The sequence below is a fragment of the Pantherophis guttatus genome, chromosome 5, assembly GCF_059756535.1.
Source record: "Pantherophis guttatus breed Tessera chromosome 5, ASM5975653v1, whole genome shotgun sequence".
Lineage (NCBI taxonomy): Eukaryota > Metazoa > Chordata > Lepidosauria > Squamata > Colubridae > Pantherophis > Pantherophis guttatus.
Genome location: NC_142067.1, coordinates 104,434,524 through 104,448,703, shown reverse-complemented (window position 1 = coordinate 104,448,703; position 14,180 = coordinate 104,434,524). Strand labels below are relative to the sequence as shown.

The window sequence follows — 14,180 nt, the reverse complement described above, 5'->3', positions numbered from 1 at the left end:
GATCAAAATTTGGCTGCTGGGCAGCTCACTTGCACTTATATCTCCCCCCCTCCATCCCCCTCCCATTTCTGCCTTTGGGCCACCCTCACCCTATATCCTGCCTTGCAAGCAGACACAGAACCCTGTGCCTTTAGGGCTGCAAGACGATCTTGAGTCGCAGCACGGTACAAAGCCCCTGGAAGTCATGGCCAACCCAGCCTGCCACCAGACCTCGGTGCCCAGGAAGCACCAGCAAGCATTCATTCACCCAGCTGCCTTCTCCTCCAGTTCCCCACATCCACTTTTGACTTTGCCTCATTGCCTTTGCTGTCTCCTTTTTGGACCTGGGGCCACCATGGTGCTCCAGCATCTCTGGCAAACATTTCCTACATGTGTGTCCCCAGTCTGGCCCAGTAGCATGGTGCAAATAAGAATTCTAGTCCGTGGGGTAAGGCCCGAAATGGTTTCACACGGGGTGAAATCCAGCAGGTTCTGACAGGTTCTGGAGAACTGTTAGCGGAAATTTTGAGTAGTTCAGAGAACCAGCAAATGCCACCTCTGGCTGGCCCCAGAGTGGGGTGGGAATGGAGATTTTGCAATATCCTTCTCCCAGAAGTGGGGAGGGAATGGGGATTTTGCAGTACCCTTCTCCTGCCACGCCCACCAAGCCACATCACACCCACCAAGCCATGCCCTCAGAACCGGTAGTAAAAAAATTTGGATTTCACCACTGATTTCACCCAATGGGAAAACGCTGCAAGTTGGCATAGGGTTGGTTCATACTTCCTACATGTGGCTCCTGGAGCCAACCACCTGTGTTTTTCCACTGGGTGAAACTAGTTCTGGCTTTCCCCATTGGCTGGCATTCTTATTTTTGCCAGGCTGCTAGATCAGGGTTGGGAGGGGGGCGGGCACATGTAGGAAGCATTTGCTGGAGAAGTGGATACAAGCTGGTCCAAAAAGACAGCAAAGGCAGTGAGGTGCTTCTGCTTCAACTGTGATGGTTGGCACAAATGGTAAGAGGATAGCGTGGGAAGGTGGGAGAGAAGGCAACTAGGCGAACAAATGCTGGTGCTTACTGGGCTTCCCAGACACTGCGGTTTGGCGCTGGGCTTCTAGAGCGGACTGGAGTGGCTGTGGCTTCTCCCTGCACTACAGTCTCAGTGCTGCATGTTTTGGGGGGGCTGCCTCTACCCACTAGGCAGGGTGCAGGGCAGCCAGAAGGGCAGAGATGGCGGGGAGGTAGGCAGGTGGAGGAAATTAGAAACAACACATTACTGAGATTTGGGACTGGGAGAAATCATGCCCAAAGTATCTTGGATAAGGATGGGTATTCGCTTAATGACCTGCAGTTCTCAGTTAACAGGGAGTGCTGGGATTGCGGTTTCTAAGTCACATGGCATCTTGCTTTATGACCACATTGCTCAGGGGTGCAAATTCCAGTCCCATTTGTGGTTGTAAGTTGGGGACTATCTTTATGAAGAAAATAAAATGGCTGAGGAATTCTGGGAATTGAAGTCCGCCAGGCTTAAAGTTGCCAAAGTTGGGGACCCCGGCCTAGATCTATGCATTTAAATACATTTTCCTGAAAAGAGGTTGGAAATCTGTAGGTTTCGCAGTCTTTTCTCCAAAAGGTTCATGGCACAGAACCATAGAAGGAAAATACTTTCTGGTGTGTAAACTGACTGTTGCTGATTTCATGAGTATGATCATGTTATTATTTTGACAATAATGGTTTACTATTGCTACTTCCAGGAAGTGCTTTTTTTTTTTTGTTTCACCATCAAAACCATAGGGACTTCACGGTGTCTCAATCCTGCTTAGATTTTCTTGACATCAGCCAAACTAAACTAGAGTTAAACTGCTTAGGTACTTTTTAAATTATATATCAAATATATTCATTCTGTGCCTATGCAAAAATATTGAAATCAAAAACAGACTAATTAAAATACATCTTCCAGTAACTGATGATGTGGATCAATTCTGTGGAAGTCACAGTGGCAGACTATTCCAGAGTGATGATTGCTTGTTATTTTTTCTTGAGCTGCCTCTCATCCTTTCCCACTATTTCAATTTATGGCTGTTACCTATGAAGATTTGTAACCCATCCAAATATGGATGGTGTTTTAATCTTAAGTAATAATGGAACTTCAATAATGGTGTTAACTTTGTGTAATGTTCAAGTTATACTTGACTGTGATCAATCTGCTCCCTGTTGTTTATAATAAAAAGATTTATTACAGCACTAGTATATTTAATATTAGACTCCACAGTGTGAAACTGCATTTCTGTTGTAATTTTAGGTGCTTATTGAAAAAGGAAGTTAAAGTATGCTATCATGTTTGTAGGTTGAATTTTAAATTGATGAGATAGGTCGCAAATGGTGTGTAAATCTTAGTCTTCAAAGTAATTGCAGAGATAATAGCCAAAACAGAAGATAATATACCCTTGTCTTCTCTTTACCTTTGTCCCTCACTTCCCCTTCCAATTTTGTTTTGTTTTTAACCAACATCCTGGTTGTTTGCTCAAGTCCTTCAGTTTTGCAAACCCCCCAAATATAATCTATAATTTTTAAAAACCAAATCTAATTTTATTTCTACTTTTGCTTTATTTTTCATGGATCCTTTGTTTTGAGTCTTTTATATTTCTTGTTTCTGGAATTTCCTCCATTTTAAGTGGAAGAATCATGAATCCAGGAACCTCAGCTTTATTTATTATGTTCCTTGAAATATTTCTTCCAGAATTTGAAGGCAGATCCAGAAGAACTCTTTACAAAACTGGAGAAGATTGGCAAAGGTTCGTTTGGTGAAGTTTTTAAAGGCATTGACAATCGAACACAGAAAGTTGTTGCTATAAAAATCATTGATCTTGAAGAAGCTGAAGATGAAATAGAAGATATACAGCAAGAAATAACAGTACTCAGTCAGTGTGACAGTCCATATGTCACCAAATATTATGGGTCTTATTTAAAGGTAAGTGTTTTCTTCACAGTGTGCCTATTTTATGAATCGGAGTATTTGTAAAACATCTATAATGAAGCCCTCTGACATTTGGAAGCCTAGACAAAATGAAACATTCATTCATTCATTCTGTAAGACCTTTCTGCTTATTTATATAGAGACATCAATATATGCTGAAAACTGATCAATATAATATTGAAGTACATGTGTTCTTATAAAGTCAGAATATTTAGAGAAGGTGTATATACGTTTATATACATGCATACATGTATGTATGTTATGCGGGGTGATATATCCCCACACATAACTTTTTCATGAATAAATACAACTTTGGTGCTAATTTAACCTTTTAATTACTACTTTTCTTATGAAGAATCTTGGGAGTTGTCATTTGGAAAGCATCCAGAATGCAAGATAATCCTGACTCATTTTGCAGGTTGTTCCTTCATCTTATCCGCAGCGAGGGAAGTTCTTTTGCACAACTCTCATTTCTTGTCTCTTTCCATTTGCAATCCCCTTCACCAACACTGACGGTTTCCTTAGCTTGGGAAGCCTCAGAAGATTTGGTGTTGCATTTTAAAGGCTTAAATAGCTTATGATATGACAATTTCAGGAACTATCTCCCTCACTGTTGAAGTTTTCTGGACATTAAGATCAGCCAAAAAGATTCTTAAAAGTTTTCCTAACTTGTTTCGTGGATACCCAGAAGAGGGTTTTCCCTCATCTTGCTTCTTACTATGGAATGTACTTCTCTTTGGAGATGTTCTCAGTACCAAATATTACTGTGGTTAAGAAAGTCTTCCTAGCCAGCTTAGCTCTTGTTCATCAGACTAAGGGAATAGTTGTGTGTAACTGCTTTTATTAAATTTTACTTAGATTGATATTTTTAACTAAGGTAGTTAAGGTGGATATAAATTAAATAAATAATAACTTTGATGTGGTTATTGAAGGAGCAAAGCAGAAGCTCCTAGTAGTTCTTGATCCAATAAATTTTAGATGATACCTAGTCTAACACTTAGGAATGAATAGGAATGGACCATGGTGGACTTTTCAGACAGGTGGTCAGAAGTCTAAGAGTTGGTTTCTGGATTTTGGAAATTCCTGTAGGGCTCATGTGACATCAGGTACCAGTGTCCATGATCCATGCAATGTGGGTGGTTCTTCTTTTTGCATATATCTAGAGAGATAGTAGCTGAGGCAGAGTTACCATAGGTAATTCTCAGTTGCTAATAATGTGAATGCTGTGTGTATCCAGGTTTTGTACTTCAGTCTTTAAGAACTTGCCCTGAACGTTTGGGGGCCTGTGAGAGTAGAAACCAGAACTCGGTATAAATTGGAAAAGCCGCTGCATTTTCCTGTAGAAACTCCACAGAGATGCCAAGTTTGGTATTAAAAGAAACAGTGCATGAGTGAGTTTTGTAGTTTGGAGAACGAAATGTTCTCAGCTTGTAGAATTAGATAAAAGTTCTTGAAGGTCACTAGATCTGTCCTGGAGAATCATGTCAGTGCACAAGGATATTTTAGTTACTATTTGATTTTTGTTTTGCACCTATAGTACACTAACACTGTGTAGTCTAAGAGTCTATATTTAAACTAAGTCTAGGAAGAGGATCAGCATGGCAATAGCATGGATGGGCTAGGTGCTGAATCATTGTTGCTTTCCCTACCACCACAGTGACTAGGAATTCCTGGTTTCAAATATATTTTTTTCCTTTTGCACTAATCCAACAAGAGACAGTGAGATTTCATGGCTTTCCTCAAACAGTATCGAACATGTGCCTGCAGTATAGTTGTCCTTTAAATGAGACTTTAGAAACGGATCATTATTTCTGTTTCATTCTTCTATTTTCCCAGAAGGTGGCGCTAAAATGTCAAACTGCCTTGTGCTCTCAAATGCGCGCTGAGAGCCTTGGAAAAAAAAATAGGCAAAATAAGCAATCCTCAAAATATCCACAAACCTTTTAGAAATATAATTTACAGAAGATAACAGATGCTAAATAAAATATTCTCAGAATCCAGATGGCACAAAACCCTGGCTTACCAAAGTCAAATGAGTCAGATATCTGAAAACCTATAGAGAGACCCATGTTGGAAATGTATGATAGCTTGCAGAATAAAAGTATTTGAGACTCTTGGTTGCTTTGGAAGGACAGTTGTGCGGGTGATACATAATGATAGATGTTCAGAGTGAAGTGAATGGCTTATGCTGTCGCTACAGAAGTAGAATCTAGGGACTGTTGAGATAACCTCTTCTTATATCCTTTATTATAAGTCTTCCATAAAGGCTCATTTCTTAAAGAGAATTAAAAAAAACTAGTTATGTATACAATAGTTCAGGGGTGTCAAACTCTATTTCATTGAGGGCCGCAACAGGATTGTGTCTGACCTCGAGTGGGCTGGGGGAGGCGTGGCCAGGATGGACGTGGACGTTTTCACTGGCAGAGGGCTGCAGGAGGCCATCACAGCTGAAAATGGAGCTTGGGAGGACCACGTGTGGCCCTCCCAAGCTCCGTTTTTGCTGGCAGGCACTGTGGGGCAGTCTTTCGCTGTTTCCAGGGTGGCCTGTGGGCCAGATCTAAGCACCCAGCGGGCCAGATTCGACCCTTCAGTTTGACACCCTTGAAATAGTTGAACTGTTACAAATTTAGTATTATCTTGATTATGATATAGTTTGTTTCTGCTTATTTTCCTTTTTTATTTTTTGCTTTTCTGTGGATATATGGCTGATTATATTCCAGTTAGAAGTACAATAGATACTTTCCAAATTTGTTGGATTGGTTATGTAGGATTGATTGTGGGATTGTACTATAGGTATATCTCCCCTAATGACTATGTTTAGTAATGGTTTGAAGTTATGATGGTACTGAAAAAGTACTTTTGCAATCAGTCCTCACATTTATGACTGCTGCAGTGTCCCGTGGTAATTTGATTGCTATTTGTGTACTTAACAACCAGCTTTTAACAAGTCAATGGAGAAGCCGGCAGTAAAATCACAAGTCATGGTCACCTAATGTCTTGCTTAATAACCCATGGTGATTTGCTTAATGACCAAATGGGAAATGACATCATAACTCAATCTTTTGCTTAGCTACAGAGTTGCTGGTCTGAATTGTATCTACTAAATGTGGACTACCTTTAATGGAATATTGCTGTATTTGTAGCAGGGGGAAAAAAGAGAAAGAAATGACGTCTGTCAATAAAAGCCGAATGCTATAACTGAAAAGTAGCACAGAAATAATTGTCCAATGAGTTATGAGATTTAAAATGTCAGAATGGTAGGGCTGGCTCCACTTTTGGCCAATTTTGTTACAGGCCGCAAATTCTGAAATCCTTAAAAAGAAGAAGCAACAATTGTATGGTACGTTATAGTCACGCATAAAGACTATAATTTTTAAGTCTACAGCTCCCTATCTGTATATTTTACTGTAATGTAGAAAGATACAGATATGTAAAAATATGTTGTTTAGACAGATCAGGTCTTTTGCAGTGATTTGTATGCAGTAATAATGTAGATAAAATTCAAAATCTGACTAAGAATCCAGTTTAACAAATTGACTGGTTTTACTAATAAACCTATATATGGATATTACTTTCCTATCACGTTGAAGCTATTTGTGTTACAGCTTCCTTAGTTGTCTCCCAACTGTAAATTATCTTACAATTTGTTTTGCCAAATATATTCTTCATAGTTAAGATGTGCATTTTCCTTGTAGCTGAGTGGAAAACTAAACATGACAGACATTAATATTCCTTTTCTTGCAAGGATTAGCATTCAGAAGATAAATTGGAAGTTGATCTGTATTTCCCCTCAAAAAAATATACCAATATCTGAGGACAGTTGATCATCATGATACCCAGGGTTTAAATAATAATAAAGATTAAAGCTATCTCAAGAGTATTGTTAAGTAAAATGATCAAACATGTATAACTTTTTTCAGTTTCCAAACCTTTTTAATGTTTAAAGTTACTGCACAATTATTGACAAGATAAATTCAGTCATTGAGAAAAATAGTTTTTTCATATCACGTTATTAAAAGACCCTACTGGCACTTGGATTTGAAGTAAAACAGCTTTCTCATTTGGCATTAATTCTTGATGTCCTGCTGAACCACTCTATCAGAACTGAGAAGTTTCCATAAATGCTTGCTGTTCCCTTTTTTTGCCTGTCCTGTTTGACCTCATTGCAGCTTCAACAGCAATTGAACAAACACAGGTTTTACTTGTTCTTCTGGCAAAACAGGCTCTTCCCTGCAGATGCTTATGTTTCTGAGGATTTTTAAGATTCTATTTTGAGTTTATTATTACAAGAAACAGTTCCTGTTTTCGAAACACAAACCTACTTTTTGTAATCCAAAATATTTGTTAATGAATCTGCATTTTGTTGTTGTAAAGATGTTACATGAAAGGTTCCAGTATTGCCCTCAGTCAAAATTCATAAATTGAGAATAGAGATTAAGGTAAACATGTTTGTATGTATGTGATACTCGCGCACACACATATATATGCATATTATCTAATAGTAATACTGAAATTGTTCTAAGGTGACAGAAGCCAAATATTAAATTCCTATGAAATCTTTTCTTTGGTAGATGTGTCATGAACAGTTTGTGTTTCTCAAAAAAGTCTTGCCACACATCCTTTATTGTGGAAGCGCACAACCACACAACCAAATGTATTTATTGTACTGTTTCCAAGAGCTGCAGTGCGGGTCTTCTTTTTTAAAAAATGGGTGAACCCCATCCTGACTTAAAAATGTGAAATATGCTCTAGGAAGCTGTGTTTTGGAGACTGAAGAAGAGATTTTAGGATTACATGCAGGTTATTATTTATTTATATGATTGCTATCTCACCCAGATTTAAAAACTTGAAAACCATAAGTGTAGTGCCCAAGAATGAACAGTGTCCCTGTTCATAAAAAAACACATCAGTAACAACAGAATTCAGCTAACCTCCTGACCCAAATCTTGAGGAAAACTTCCACGCCTTGTGAAAGACTAATAGGATCATGAGTATTTGAATCTCTAGGGCAGGGGTTTCAAACTTGTGGCATCACGTTGTCATCACGTGATATATCGCTAAACCGGGGGTGGGGGTGGCCAGCGTGTGACGCATCTGGCCCGCAGGCTGCGAGTTTGACACCCCTGCTCTAAGGGAATGCTGTTCCATAAGTTGCCAGCCCATTTTATTAATCTTAGTTTTCAGAACCCTTATTTACTGAATTGAGTATGCAGATATTTTAAGTCATTACAAATGTCACCTTGAAGAACAAGAATTCTGTCTAGCACTGGCTACTTTTAATTTCGGTACTGAATGCCCTTGAACTGAGACGTGTAAGTGTCCTGAGGCTACTTTTAGCTATAGCTTAATGGACTAAGTCAATCTGAAAGAATTCAGTTAAAGTTTGTTGGACATGTTCTTTAGTGCAGAACAGGCTAAAATAAATTTGAATGTACTGGTATATTTTTGGCCAATTGCTGTAGATTGGCGAGGATTTCCAGATCAGTGATTTAGCTGGGGAGAAGAATAGAGAAAAACATTACCTTCCTAATTCAGATTGTGAAAATCAAGAAAGCTGAAGTGAGAGTAGAGGGATAAGTAAATCGATGTAAGGCTTTCAGTTGTAATGACAACCCCCCCCCCAGAATTGACTGACTTTAGAAGCTGATTTCTTTGCCATTGAGTTTTTGTATTATCAAGTTAGTAAAGATCTAGAGATTTTTGTAAAACAATACAGTACCATACCAAACAAAAGAAAACACCTGATCATAGAAATTCAAGTGGGTTTAGGCAATTTATTGCCATGGTCTCAGTTTTTAGCTTCAATAGTTTTTCTCCAATATAGCTAAAAAACTGGATTCATTTCTTGTCTGGGATTAGATCCTTTCAATAAAAACAAAACAGGGAGTCTTGGGGCATCTTATTTTGTGGTTCATGTCCTCTTCATTAGATAGATAAAGTCCTATGAGAGAGATGTTCATATTACATATAGATGCAGTAGGAAGGAAATAGTCAGAATAAGGCCATCTTCTAGGTCAGGGCTGTCAAACTCGCGGCCCACAGGCTGGATGTGTCACGTGCTGGCCACGCCCATGCCCGATTTAGCGAAGGGGGAAAAGTTGTGATATGTCACGTGATGCCATCATGACACCGTGAGTTTGACACCCCTGTTCTAGGTCTTCCCTCCTATTTTTCTGAAGCCATAGTCAATAGGCTTTAAAGATAATTTCCTTTTTTTTTCTTTAAATGATACTAAACCTTTACCCATACAAGGATGTGATCGGAGCTCTGAACAGTCTTCACTCTTATTATGCTCAGTAAAAAAATAAGCAAGAATTACTTGATCTCTTGCCATTGGAATGATAGTTTATTACAGCTTTGTATTGCTTTCAGTCCCTTCCAGTTTCTTATTTGCTTTATATTAGCCTGCACGTATTTTTAATGCCACAATTCCACTTTACCATTTCCAGAATAGATGGCATTTCACTGAATTTTTCAACTTTGAAACCCAGCCATAGAGCCATTTCTAATACCATTCCTTTGATTGTAATCAAAGTTGTCCAGTGAATGGCTGTTTTGTAGATCAATAAAGCAGTGCAGATGCTGAGTAAGTTGCATGTTTTTTTCTATACAGCTGCTAAAAAACGATAAACGATTTTTCCCAAATAATGCAAGTGATTCCACAAGGTTAGTGTTCCCCTAGTGCACACTTATTATATGGCTGAGCCTAAAGACTCACCCTATCAAAAACACAAATTTGTAGAAATGAACCATGTTCATACCCATTCATAGGTTCCTCCACATTAAGGTGACTCAGCCAGCTTATCCCATCCCTGAAATGTCCTGTCCTTCCTCCATCCTGCCTGGCTCCTTTCCTCCTTTGCCTGCCTAGCCTCCTGCTGGTCTGTCCTTCTGATCTGAGACCAAAGGCATTCTGGCAAGTGAAGGGCCAAGGCCAGAGAATGAGATGACAGGGCAACTTGCCTTTTCACACCAATTCTTCTTTGTTGCTTAAAATACACATTCTTTAGAAAAGCAGTTTCAATGGCATTTTCAGTCCAAAGCGTGGTTGCATCTCATCACTTAAATTAGGACTTGTATCTAAGATTATTTGGCAGAAGATAAACATTTCTGTGCTTTTGAAATCCAGGGTTTTTTAGTTGCTTCTGTTGTATAGTAAAACTGCTTTGAATAGCTCGAAGATATTTTTGAGGGCTTGTTGTAAGTTCCAAATTTGTCCTTTAATTCTATAAGACCTGCTAGGCTTATATAAAATTACTGCGGCACCAAAAATGGTTACTTTTGACTGGTCCTTGCACTTATTGACTGACCTTCACAGTGCTTCAGCCACATGATCAAAATTCAGGACTTTGATACCTGGCATGGATTTTATAATGGTTGCAGTATTCCAAGGTCATGCGATTGTCACTTGCAATCTTCTCAGCCAGCTTCCAAAAAGGAAAATCAATGGAAGAAGCAGGATATAATTAATGACCACATGCTTTAGTGAACAATCACAGTGATTTGCTAAACCGTGGCAAAAATGACTGGGAAATAAGACATGACTCAATTAACAGCTACTTTGCTTAGCAACGGAAGCTCTGATCACAGCAGTGGTCATATATTGAGGACTACCTGTAACTGGTACATCTGTTTGTTTATTCTGACAAATAAGCCATTATTTATGGTGGCAAATCATATTTATTTTATCATTCTCTATGTGCTTTCTTTGAGTTATTAAGATACAGATATGATAAGGGGCAGGCATAATGTAGTAAACACTTAAAATTATGATGATGTTAGTTTTTTTCATTATTTGAATGTCATTTTGTATACATTAACAGGACACAAAATTATGGATAATAATGGAATATCTTGGTGGTGGATCTGCCCTTGACCTTGTAAGTAACCAGTTTTTATTTCAATTTCTATAATTCATCTGAATTTTTAAATATTATCTTGCAGCTTTTGTGTCTTATGTATATCATAAAAATAGATCTATGGCCACTGAACTGTAAACTTCACAAACAGAATTTTAATTATTCATGTAATAAGGAAGAATTATATACTGAAAAAAATCTTGGTTGAATAATATTGGAAACGTATTTGAAAGTGCATTTAGAGCTTATGGGTATCCAATTACAGCTTTTATTTTTCTAATCAAATGTGCAGATGGATGAGTCTTTCACATCCAAACCATACCTTGAAATTCTATTCATGGATGGGCCTCATAGAAACCTGCGTGTTTGCTATCCCCAAAAATAAATATATGAGGGATTAACATGTCTGAAGGGCCTAAATTCAAGTACATTCTCAGCCAAGAATGCTTCTGGGTGACTTTGTGCCAGTTGATATCCCTGGACTTGACAGAATTGTTGAGCATTATAACAAATATAAATAAAACTAGAATAAATAAAAATGTACTTTATTGGACTTCAGTGTTTCAAGTTATTGATCATTAATTATTTGGCGTTTTGTCCTGAAAATAATGTATTTTATTCTAGTTAGAACCAGGTTCACTTGATGAAATCCAGATTGCTACAATATTAAGAGAGATTCTGAAAGGACTTGATTATTTGCATTCAGAAAAGAAAATTCATAGAGATATTAAAGGTAAAAAAAACCTATTGGGGCTCTGTTAGCATTTTAACAATTTAAGCTTATTTTTTCCAATTACAAATTTCTTCTAAAATATTTTCTAGCTGCTAATGTGCTCCTCTCAGAACAAGGGGAAGTCAAGCTAGCAGACTTTGGTGTAGCTGGACAATTAACTGATACACAAATAAAGAGAAATACATTTGTGGGCACACCATTTTGGATGGCACCAGAAGTAATAAAGCAATCTGCTTATGATTCAAAGGTAAGATTAATGTGCTACTTAATATTTTCAGGCATCACTCAGACGGAAACATATTTTGCACTGTGAGATGTGTAAATGTGCATTTTGGCAACTCATCCGTGGGAATTTTTATAAAAGAGAGCACGGCCATTCCATGGTTTCCAATTGTAATTTTCACATGTGGAATGATATGGGAATGCTGGAAAAGATGTGCATTTTCCACTTGTTTGCATTCTGCTTACAGTCACATTCCAGAATACTTAGAAGCTTAATCTGAGTGGCAGAAAATTGTAGGAGTTTGAGAGCTGGTCCATGTAGGTGACCTTTACAGAAGAGGCCTGTGGATTCCAATACACGTTTATTTGAAATAAAGACTATTATTAAAAATGGAGAAAGTGTCAGAGTGTTCACAGTGTGACTACTATTTTGAGACAACCCAGGAGCAAAATACAGGATACAGAGGTTTTGTCTTTACAAACAGTGGCTTATATACAAGTTAAATACAGTATATATGCATACACATGCTAAGCAAAACCAGGCAAGCAATCAGTCTTCTTCAACTCTACACGGAGAACTACAATGCAGATACACGCAACGAGGAGAGTGATACATGAGGAGAGAGTTCCACCTTTGTCTCGTGTACACCAAAGACAGTATACTAAATAGCATATTGCCCCCAACAATCTGGGTCCTCATTTTACCCACCTCGGAAGGATGGAAGGCTGAGTCAACCTTGAGCCGGTGAGATTTGATCCGCTGATCTGCTGAACTAGCAGTCAGCTGAAGTAGCTGCAGTACTGCACTCTAACCACTGCGCCAACTCAATTCTTTGGTTATTGTTAACTGCTACTGAGGGGCCCTTAGTGCTTTCTGAGCTTCCTTGTTTTCTTGCAGACATTTCATTACCCTAACTAGGTAACATCATCAGAGCACTGATGATGTTACCTAGTTAGGGTAATAAAACATATGCAAGAAAACAAGCTCAAAGACCACCAAGGACACCTCATTTCAACCTGAGTTACAAATATTCTCCGTTATCGTTAACTGCTACTTTTTGCACCAGCTAAAATAATGCAGCTTTTATATCACCTGATACGCGACTGACAACAAAAATTCTTTGTGTAGCTGCCATTTATGTAGATTGCTCATTATAAAAGAATCCTGAAAAGCATTGGAGAACAGTTGATTCATTTCTAGAAGGTACAAAAAGTTGTGAGACCGGGTCTGCTAAGAGAAGTAGATTTGACCTCTGTGAAATGTGTATATTAATCCATTTCTACCCTTGGCTAAAACTCTCATCTTTTTCACTAATATGATGTTCCTTGACTGAGGTTAATGTAAAGGGCAAGCTCGCTTTGCTCATGCTTGCAACCCTGGGCATTTCTTTCCAAGCAGCTGTTTTTGTAGCTAAAGTTAAGAAGCAGAGAGGAAAACAGGTACATTTGAAAATGAACAGTTGGTAAAAAAAGATGTAAATGATTTCACTTTTTCATTTCCGTCAAATTATAAATTCATCCCTCTGTTAATAGGCAGATATATGGTCCCTGGGCATAACGGCCATAGAGCTTGCAAAAGGAGAACCACCACATTCTGAACTACATCCAATGAAAGTTTTATTTCTGATCCCAAAGAACAACCCACCAACGTTGGAAGGAAACTACAGCAAACCTTTAAAGGAGTTCGTTGAGGCCTGCTTGAACAAAGATCCCAGCTTTGTAAGTTACTAGATTTTGGTGGGTGTCTCTGCATGTTGTAGCAGCAGAAGAGCTGTCTCCGTCTTTGTTTTTCAGAGCCCTAGGAATGAACCTACATGAATTTTCATGCCATTTAACATTTATTTTAAAAATAATAAGTATACTATCTAAGAGTTAAATCTAAACTTGTTTTATGCTCCTTACTCAAAACCAAGGATGGAGTACTATCTTCTTTTCATTTGAAGAAGTATGCATTTATTGTATATTTAATGTATACATATATACATAATTAAGTGTATATAGTGTATACACTGAATGACCTATCAAGTGTTGTACCTTATGATTCTTGACGAATGTATCTTTTCTTTTTACATACACTGAGAGCATATGCACCAAAGACAAATTCCTTGTGCGTCCAGTCATACTTGGCCAAAGAGAATTCTTTCTTTCTTTCTTTCTTTCTTTCTTTCTTTCTTTCTTTCTTTCTTTCTTTCTTTCTTTCTTTCTTTCTTTCTTTCTTTCTTTCTCTCTTCCTTCCTTCCTTCCTTCCTTCCTTCCTTCCTTCCTTCCTACCTACCTACCTACCTACCTACCTACCTACCTACTTTACTTCTGTCCTACTCACAATTTTGTTCAAGTGCTGTATAAAATAGTGAGGATATTTGGAACTGTTCCATAATTGAAAACTTGTTGAAAGTTTGAAATAGTGAA

The 14,180-nt window shown here is 38.1% G+C and overlaps 1 protein-coding gene across 1 annotated transcript in view; it reads left to right on the top strand.

The window, feature by feature from the left end:
- STK24 (serine/threonine kinase 24) overlaps nt 1-14,180 on the top strand; it is a 34,904-nt gene that overhangs the window by 6,107 nt on the left and 14,617 nt on the right. The window contains exons 2-6 of the mRNA XM_034418393.3: nt 2,721-2,951; nt 10,781-10,837; nt 11,441-11,549; nt 11,639-11,796; nt 13,305-13,490. Coding sequence (XP_034274284.1) covers nt 2,721-2,951; nt 10,781-10,837; nt 11,441-11,549; nt 11,639-11,796; nt 13,305-13,490 — 741 coding nt within the window. The remainder of the gene's footprint in view (nt 1-2,720; nt 2,952-10,780; nt 10,838-11,440; nt 11,550-11,638; nt 11,797-13,304; nt 13,491-14,180) is intronic.